Source organism: Tetranychus urticae, chromosome 1 (assembly GCF_039701765.1).
Source record: "Tetranychus urticae isolate SD_2017Ah chromosome 1, NJAU_TeUrti_SD_1.0, whole genome shotgun sequence".
Lineage (NCBI taxonomy): Eukaryota > Metazoa > Arthropoda > Arachnida > Trombidiformes > Tetranychidae > Tetranychus > Tetranychus urticae.
Window position 1 is genome coordinate 13,910,753 of NC_142958.1, and position 9,621 is coordinate 13,920,373.

General features: G+C 31.9%; 2 protein-coding genes across 3 annotated transcripts; one reads left to right on the forward strand and one right to left on the reverse strand.

Moving 5' to 3' along the window:
- Positions 1-296: 296 nt before the first annotated feature.
- On the reverse strand, positions 297-4,268 carry LOC107370194 (uncharacterized). 2 transcript variants are annotated; one of them, XM_015938180.3, is made up of 5 exons: positions 3,938-4,260; positions 3,780-3,883; positions 3,628-3,718; positions 2,789-3,573; positions 297-2,725 (listed from the first exon to the last, which is right to left on the reverse strand). In XM_015938180.3, exons 1-5 carry the CDS (start codon positions 3,986-3,988, stop codon positions 2,425-2,427), a joined length of 1,332 nt encoding a protein of 443 aa, XP_015793666.2. In that variant the 5' UTR covers positions 3,989-4,260; the 3' UTR covers positions 297-2,424. The 2 variants fall into 2 exon arrangements, with proteins under 2 accessions (XP_015793666.2, XP_015793665.2); XM_015938179.3 differs by having other exon boundaries at positions 2,789-3,718; positions 3,938-4,268.
- LOC107370196 (progranulin) lies at positions 1,895-5,072 on the forward strand. Its single transcript, XM_015938184.2, has 2 exons — positions 1,895-2,054; positions 4,389-5,072. The coding sequence occupies exons 1-2, from the start codon at positions 1,952-1,954 to the stop codon at positions 4,877-4,879; spliced, it is 594 nt and encodes a 197-aa protein (XP_015793670.1). The 5' UTR covers positions 1,895-1,951; the 3' UTR covers positions 4,880-5,072.
- Positions 5,073-9,621: the final 4,549 nt, after the last annotated feature.

Here is a 9,621-nt window from a genome sequence, read left to right on the forward strand (position 1 = left end):
TGAATACTGTTAATCATTTAAATCTTGAATCACTTCAATTTGCAATCTTTGCCTGTCATTTCAAGCTATTTTGAACTCTGGTTTTTTCATGAAATCCCAATTTATTGATTAGGTTACAAACACAGTAAATTGGCTAAACATCATTGTTTAAACTCGATTGTCTATCGTTAAAAGCCACTCGATTGCTTTGCTTCTAATTGTAATTAGTTGTTTTAAATAACTGATTCATTAATGATAAATCACTAAAAACTTGACTCTTCAAATTGTGTAAATTGGTAAATCAAATAAACGCATAATTAACCTGTTTTATGGCAATTCATTGAAAGATAACATAATCACTTCACAATAATAAACCTTTCAGTTAAGTATAACTTGATTATGGTGCTTAAAATGAATGGATTAACCAGAAAAGATGGAATCCCTGAATTATTAGGTTCTTTTATCTAAAGATTATTCAAATGAAAATAGGTTCACGAAAAATGATAATTTTACTGTTAAGCTTTGCCCGATTGACTATAAGCTGATTGGGTTAATTGTGCTTTTCCTGTTCTTTGTGATTTCCAAAAAATCATGTTTTCTTTTCGTCTTTTTAGATTCCAATTCTGTCCATAACTTGGTGTCTTTCAATGAGCCAAGTGAATATACTTTACAAATGTTTGGTGTAAAAATTGAAAACGTTTCAAATAGCAAAAACTGAACTCCAATCAAGTATGTAACTCTCAATGAAAGTCAAGAGAAGCAAAAATGATATTTTGACTGTGAAACAAAGATTTTGGTTTGAACCGGAGAAGCAAAAATTATATATTTAACCATTCAGAAAAGACATTTACCATGAAGGGAATTGCTGCAAGAAAATGGAAACAAAAAAGTTCTCATTCAAACACACTGACATTAATCATGGTTAGTGTAATTTCATTTTTAGTTTGCATCACTAACCAACACTATCTTTACAATTATAAATTCACATTCTGATCTTTCCATGATAACAAACTTTCCATTTCTATTATTTATACTCAGCTACTGGGTTCAATATTTATGAATGAAAAGGAAATCACATTTACACATTTTCATGGAAAGAAACGAGTTATTGGTGTTGTTGCTCTGAAATTGATTGACGATTTTTATTGAAGAGTTTTCTCGATCATGTCACAAGTTTTTCTCGTTTCAGATAAAACTTGCAACTTAAGGATTAACAAATTGAAGAGGATTAATTTGCTGCAATTAATCCTGATTGTAAGCGTCTAGTTAAATATGAAAACACGTTTCCAAGGATGCAATTTAACCACTCTAATCAAGACTTGCAAGTGTCTCATCAAGTCATTCAAATGAAATTGATATCCAATCCACTTCAACTTGTAAATTGATGTAAAATGATCTGAAAATTGTCTCACATGAAAGGGAAAGATGATTATGCCATTTGTTGGTTTGAAGGGTTGTTTGATAACTCGTTGACGGATTCCTGTTTCAATGGCTTGTCCCATGTTTTCCAGAATTACTCTTGCTTTAAATCTGGTACAATTAACCGTTGAAAACAAACAAATAAACTAAGGCCTAGACTGATTGGGTAAACAGGAGAGTTTCAATTAACCAAATAAACAAAAAGACCAAGATTTCATGTATTTAGAAGTGTTTTGTTTCTCATTGGGTTTTGAGTGTTTCTTTACTTTTGCTATCTCTAAGCTTATAGACAGAGGCAATCGATTGAAAAATTGGAAAAAATCGTTCAAATTTTAACAACCGGCTGTCTTTTCAAATGGATAATTGTTTGATAAAATTACATATTTGTTGTAAACTACACTCATCTGGTTAAAAATTGTGTCGATTGCTTACAATTTTTAATCGATTATCTCTTGTCTTAATCAGTAAAGAAATGATCTGTTATTCACTTTCAGTTTCATGTTGTTTCCATCCGTTCAACTCAACTAAATAAATTTCAATTTAACTGTGAAAAATGTTCAATTTTAACCTTCTCATTGGAGTCCTTTTCGCCCTTGTTGCAATACAAACCTCTTTCGGGAAAAAGAGACAATGTTTAGGCCCAAATTGCGTTCAAGGTAAGACTACTTTCGCTTCACTCTAACAGGTTTTTGCTCTTACATTCATCTTATGACTTATCAAATGACTAACCAGACCATAGCTTATTGACAACCAAAAATCATCAGTTCAATGTTTTCTGGTCAATTTTGATGTCTTGTGACTTTGACTATGAGTAAGCTATTGAATTGACTGGGTAAATTGATCAATTCAGATATTTAAACATCTAAAATGCTTCTCAGTATTTCAATAATATTAATAATATAACTTGAATAATGGCTGATTAAATGATGAGACAGTTTTCAAAGATTGTACTTTTTATTAGTAAATGGTTAATCTACCGATTTACCTTACAACTGGTTCCAATATGACATTAGATGATTATTATGATTAGCTGTTTGAATTGTCTGTAAGTTCACGTTTAAACTTTGATGGGTTAATTAAACTTGATAAATGTTCAATCAGATGTACAATACATGCTAATAGCAATAGATAACCGTGAACTTGAAAGAGAATCTTAATTCCAGAAAATTTCAACGAATCAAACACTTTATCCTCTATTTGGGTTCCAAGTTTCCATTTGACGATGTCAAAGTGTTCAATGGACAAGAATGAAATGCTCAAAATGAACTGCTCAAGAACATCATTCAAAGCTTTACTCAAAACTCCTCCTTGTAACGATCGCAGGGCTCTTAATAAGAAACAAGGTGAAAAACAATTTGGTATCAATACAATAACAATTGGGTTTACTCACAAATTGGATAAGCGTCTTTTAATCTCCTCTGCATTTTCCAGTGGATTTACTATGTAAGCAAGTAAAGATTGATGATATGGACCTTTAGATTTGTATATTTTGGCAGCATAAGCGTTACCAAGTGCAGCTGGTATTATTGAACCCGATTTACCAGCTTGCTCTGAACACAGTATAGCATAATCTGGTGACAACAGTTCAAAGACATCGGTTGATGTTAACCCAAATGGTTGGTTAGAGCCTTTCCTCACTGATTGCCGATAAACATCTCGATAGTCTTTAGAAGCTTCAGTTTGAAATAATTCAAACACTGAAAGACCTTCAAAGAAAATGGGAATCTTGTTTTGCTGGACAACATCTCCAAGTATATCAATTTTACCCTGAACATCTCCAATAATAGTACTTGTACTGAAACTGGCACTGAACAGGCTCATTGAAAGAACCAGAAGTAAATTTTGAACCAAACGAATAAGATCAATTTGTCTGGGAATGTATTGGTTGAATAGTACCGCAATGTATCGAGATAATGTTTCCAGTAAAAGAGTTACGATTCCTGTGTGTGAAATTACATGGATAGCGATTTCCAGGACAAAAGTACTGATAATGATGGCTAACCAAATCAACATTAGGTTGAAAGAAAGCAAATTTTTACTAATTTCTTGGCTCAACCTGGTCGATGTATATGGAATACTGTAAATGTAGAAAGCTTCTTCTCGGATTATCGGAGTAAACCATCCTGGTGCTTTAGGTGTGTCAATCGGAATTGGAATGAAAAGGCTATCAACCTCCTGAGAAGCAAAGTTATTACCAATTTCAATCACAGTTAACCCTGAATTACTTACCCTGTTTTGAAGCATCCCAAGTATCCCATCTTGATAGCCTGATTCAGTCAATCTACCCACTTGACCAGTTGAAGATACTTTTACATAGATACTGATGTAAAGCAAAATAAAGGTGAAAACCCAATTGTTAACCCAATAGGTTGACTACTTACTCAAAGAAACCGTAAAATGCAATGTCATCAATTAATGTCCGTAAAGGCTTCAACACGGCCACATATTGTCCACCTTCAAAATGAAATAGACTTGATATTGGAATCTAAAGGTGAAAAAAGGTTACAATTAACTTGATTAAACAGCGACTTGGGCTCACCTCAAATGCAGCTACAGTTAAATTCAATTTACTTTGCTTGTATTCATCCATCACTAAATACTGCTTTTGGACATTTGTGAAAACAATGAAATTGCGAGAAAAAATAAACTAAAAACAATTCATTTTCTCGCTAATTGACTCAAGACAATCATCTTTGATGTTTCTTAAATTACTAGATTTTTTCAACCATTTAAAGGCAATTAAAAAGCCTATTGCTTCACGGAATCTCATTATTTGGTAAATCAATGTTATTTATTATTCCTATCAACAAGTGTTTAGATTTATTGGTGTCACGAAGCTATTAATTTGCTATTACTTTCATTACCTTTTTTCGTAATTTTGTATCTATTTCCGAAATGAGTTATTTCCATTGATTTAACTTAATTGTTGCTAAACGTTTTGTGTTGAAAAAACTGAGAAAATGATAATTTCTTTTCTTTTATTTCATTAGGTTTTAAAAAAGTCCCAATCAGGAATAGTTCATCAGAAGTAACTTTATCCAAAGTGTGTCCTGATGAGAAATCAGTTTGTGAAGACGATGAAACCTGTTGTGCTCTTGATATCGGTGGTTATGGGTGTTGTGACCCAGAAAATTCAAGATGCTGTGGTGATGGTGTCCATTGTTGCCCAAATGATACTCCCAAAGTCCATCGAGTACCATTGACCAGAGAACCAGTTTTACCCAAAGCAACCCCATTGATAAATAATACAGTAAACTATGGAGATTATGTTTGTCCAGGAGCAAGTTTTGTCTGTCCATCTGATAATACATGTTGCAAGATGACTACTGGTGAATGGGCTTGTTGTAACCTTCCTAATGCCGTTTGTTGTTCAGATGGTCTTCATTGTTGCCCTAATGGATTCACATGTCACATGGAAATTGGAAAATGTGTTAAAGAAACGCGGAAACAGCGAAAAAATGTTATTCCAATCTTGCCTTAGAATCTGGTTGATTGATTAGATCAATACAAATTGTTATCCAACAAAGTGAGTTAGCATGTGATTCAGGCCTTGTGTGAAGTTGCCTGTAACAAATCAACTGTGTTCAACAGTTTCCTTTGTAACATTGTTTTATTGATCATTAGATTAGATGAGATCATGAGCAATTAAATAAAGTGCGCACTTTTAAATGAAATATTACATGTTAACCAAAAAAAACACACAAAACAAAAAGGTAGATGCGTAGAGAGAAGTGAAAATAGCAGATGGGAATAAAAATAGGTAGGGATAAATGACCTGATCAGGTTGATTATAACTCAGTCTTGTTGTTAATCATGTTAATGATGGTGAGTGAGGGAAAGAGAGGGTAAAATTGACGCTAATAATGCGAATCAAATGATTGTCATCATTTTGTGACTGATTGTAAACTGTTTGCAACAGCACAATTGAATAACAAAACAATGGGTAAACAAGTGAAAATTGTAAGAAACTGTAGTGTTGGTGGGATTCACTTTACGCTAACTGCTTTTTGTCTTAACAATCAACAACGTGAGTTAAATTGATTATCAACTGACCGCCAACTCAAGCTGTTAATGATGATTATGATGAATTTCCAGTCCATTTGGGTTTCTATTAAAATCTTACTTTCAATTGTTTCCATTGAACATGGTCAATTTGTTTACATAAAAAAATGCCAAGTTAACCAAACAACTCAAGTTTCAACCTTATCATAATGATATTACCTTTTATTTTCAGATGTAAGTGTCTGAAAAATCAGTAGGAGTTGATTAGGATTGTGAACCTGAAGAGCTTTCAAGTTAATAATACGCATTAAATCAATTGTTGGTTAACTTGAAACACTCATTTCAACATCAGATGACTTTCATGAAACTTAATTGTTTACAACAATTTTTTTGCTGCTCCTCAAGCTACTTTAATTGTGATCATGTTAATCCTGGTAATCATACACATCAGCTGATTTCTTTATTTTTTTTGCACTCGTGTTATTATATTATTAGTCAATTGCTAATTTATCAACACATTATCTTATCTTAATAGATGCTCAATTCAATTACTCTGAGCGTATTTTCAATGACTGTTGATGCTGTTTCGCATGCTTTACCTATCAGAGCTTCAGCTTTTTCCCTCGCAACTGATTAATTGTATTACAAAGGTTGTTGAATTATCTGTTGCTTTATTTTTTTGCCTTCTTTACCAATGATTATATATTAATGACTATCTTGATTCCCTTCAAATTGATTAGCATTTTTGCTTATCAATATCATGAGAATTGAAGGAAATATCAACAAAAAAAATATCAATGAAAAACCTGGAGTTGAAGAAGTTGAAATTTAGGTTTTGCTTGCCTTCAATGATCAGTTTAAGACAGCTTGACAGTAACAATTGTGAATAGTGTAATCAATGGTAAATTGAGTCTGTTCAAATGAGATTAAAGAGTTAATTTACGTCATTTATTTGAGGTGTTTGATCCTTGAAATAAATTAGATATTGATCAAGTGAATGGTTACAATTTAGAGTCTAGGTTAAATCAATGAGTATGAGGACAATAATGAAAGATTGTATCAATTGAATATTTATATTTATTTATTTCCTGATGAACCATTTTTTCTTTGATTTATCTTTATCTTTTACCATTCAATAAGGCACCAAAATAACTGTCCTGGTTTGTCTTTCATTCGTCTCACCTTTAATTGAAAGCTTCAAGTATTAATATAATTTAGCCTTTTTTTATTAACTAAAACCAGTAATAAATTAAGTTAAATTTTGCGTGAGTTTAAAGCTTTTTTGGGTTAACAACAGATGGCAGTCCTGATTTGTTTAGTTGTTGGCTGCTGGTTGAGAGTAAAAACGCATTTTCTGGTTGTTTGTGGTTGTTACACGTTTATTCTGGTTTTCTGGTTTTTATATTTTATCATTTATCTCCTGGTTCAGGGTAAATATACTTTTTATTCATTTGTAAATGAAACTTCAACGCACAATTATATCTCACTTTGTGTGCAGTAATCTGACGATCAATTGGACAGCCTAAAATGTAATCAAGATGTAACAGCTATTAGTTTTACAATGTATCTGTTTTTATGCTGTTACTTTATTAGATCACACTAATTTTAATCTTGATTATCTACTTCAGAGGTAAGATTGTCAATTCATAGCATCATCTAGTTGTTTTCAATTTAAGCGAGTTCTACAAGTTTCTACAATTTACTCGGTGCAACGCAATTTCAACCCCAATATTTTCTCAAAAATAGATCTCATCAGCTGTTTTAATGTTGAACGTTTAATTTTGCTGGTTAAACCTTTTGTCGGTATTTTGGATTGTACTTTTTCTATAGCAGCTTAAATGCAATAATTAAGGGGAAATATTTTCATTTTTAAATGAATTTCATGTCTCTTGAAATAGATATCTTGTTATCATCAATTGTTGTGATACAATAGCTGTTTTTAGGATGCTTTTTATAACATTATCAAAAAAGCAGAGTATTTCAAATTCATTTATGTATGGTTTTCCCTGAAATTTATTTCTTCAATGTAAATTGAATAATAATCAAACATCTATGGTAATTAGCGTTTGTAGCCAAATCGATGGTAAAAAATGCGTTTTATTTGTCAAAAGAGCTTAAAAATGACGTAAAAAGACGTTGTTTAACCTGGTTTTTGCTGTGAAATGAAGTTTACACTTTCACTAATGATCTTCAGTTTCTTGTCAACTCAGGGTAATCAAGGTAATCGACGTAGTATTTGACCAGCAATTTGAACACCTACATTATTTGCAAGTTTCCTCTCAAACAAACTGATTGTAAGGACTCAGGGAAGGGCACCAAAAGGCTGATGATGATCATAAAAGAGATGTTGATAAATAATGACTGTTGGTTAGCTGATGGTTGGCTGGTTGCGGTGGTGGAGTCGTTTGGCAACTCAAGAACTGGATTCCTCCTGGACAAGGTGAAACTTTGACCTGACGATGATGATGCTGATGATAATGATGGATTCAAGTTTGAAAGGCAACAATCTACCTGAGCCTAGATGGTTTAAGGCAACAAAATTGTTTCATCGCCAATCACCATCAACCTTATGTTTAATGTCTCATATAATAGAGTCTCATTTCATCTAGCTGTGTTGTTATTCAGCAATTCACAGATTCTTAATTTGAATGATCTTGAAAATGGGGAAAAATGTCTCATTTTTTATGATTTCTTTTGCCTTTTGAGTTTTCTGTTGATTTTTGTGATTGAATTGACTGCAAACATGTTAACAACAATTGGCAGCAATTAGGTAATTGGCATCATGGAGGGAGAAGAGAGCAAAAAATAACGATATCTAATGCATTGTGAACATGAAAATCTCAAGGAAATGGCGTAACCAGAACGAGTTTTACAGTAAACATTTTGATTGTTTACAATTGTTGATTGTTGAATGGCTCATGAAGCTAGTGGAAGGGTATTCAAACCGGTCTTGGTGTTGAACAAAAAGAACGAAATTGATACAATAATAATAATGGTAACAATTGAATGGCAAGGAATGATAATCAAGGGTTGTTAAACCAAGGCTATCTTCATATTATTTCATCTCGTTAATTGTATACACTGGCAAAAACTAATGGAGTTGAAAAGCCAAAACAAGCTTCTTCCCTATTTAATCACATTACACTGATTATCCGACCATTGATCATTATTTTAAAATGGTTAATCAAAACATTGGCAAAAGGATAATCAACAATTCAATAAACATTTAGATTTCAAATTACCGTCTGCTATTAACATGTGATTACCAAAAGCATGGGAACAACAAGAAGACAGTGAAACTCTTAGGCTTTAATCATACCTAATCAACATCTAAACCATTGCTTTATGATAAATATTTGACCAGAACTTTAAAATTCTGGTTAATCTTTTTTACAACCTTTTCTGGTCAACTCTGGTCATATTGTTACCAAAATGAAAAGAATGAGAAATTGAATAACAATTGAAATACAATGTTTACCATTTGCTGTAATATTTTTTGCTTTTAATTGATAATTGATATTATTTTGGTACAATGTAATAATTTATTTGAGCAAACAAAATTGTCCAAATATTTGCTTCTAATCAAATTAATGGTCCATTTATCAGTGAATCAATTAGCCTTAATTTGTAAGGAAAATTGTTTGACCTTTTTCCTCTATTCACAATTTTTGAGTTTACCAATGAATTTGTTGCTTCTGTTGTCACTCGAGTTAATATTTATAATTAGCGTAATCAATTGTCAATTAGATTTTACATTATCAAATTGTTTAATTGTTTAAACATTAATCTGACATGAGACATGATATCACCTTTCGGTGAAGATGGTTAAGAGGTGGAAAACAAAATGATGATCAATCGAGTATCAAAACACGGAACCATATTGAATGGTTAATCGATTAACTGTAATAATCACCATTATTGCCATCATCATCATTAAGTTCAATTAACTATTCAATTGAAGGAAGAAGCAAAAAAATAGGAACTAATCTAACTAACAAACCTGATCATCGTTCAAACAAATTTCATACAATCACTCATTTCACCAACAAAATGACTGCTGATAGTGGTTAAGATAAATGTCTATTTGATTGGTTACAATTAGAAACTCACAAGATTGTCTAATTAACATGATGTAAAACATGATTAACTATTGATTGTCTTAAGAAGGGAAACATTTCAGGAAAATGTTCACTTTTCAAAATCTTTTCAGTAAAACCTTTG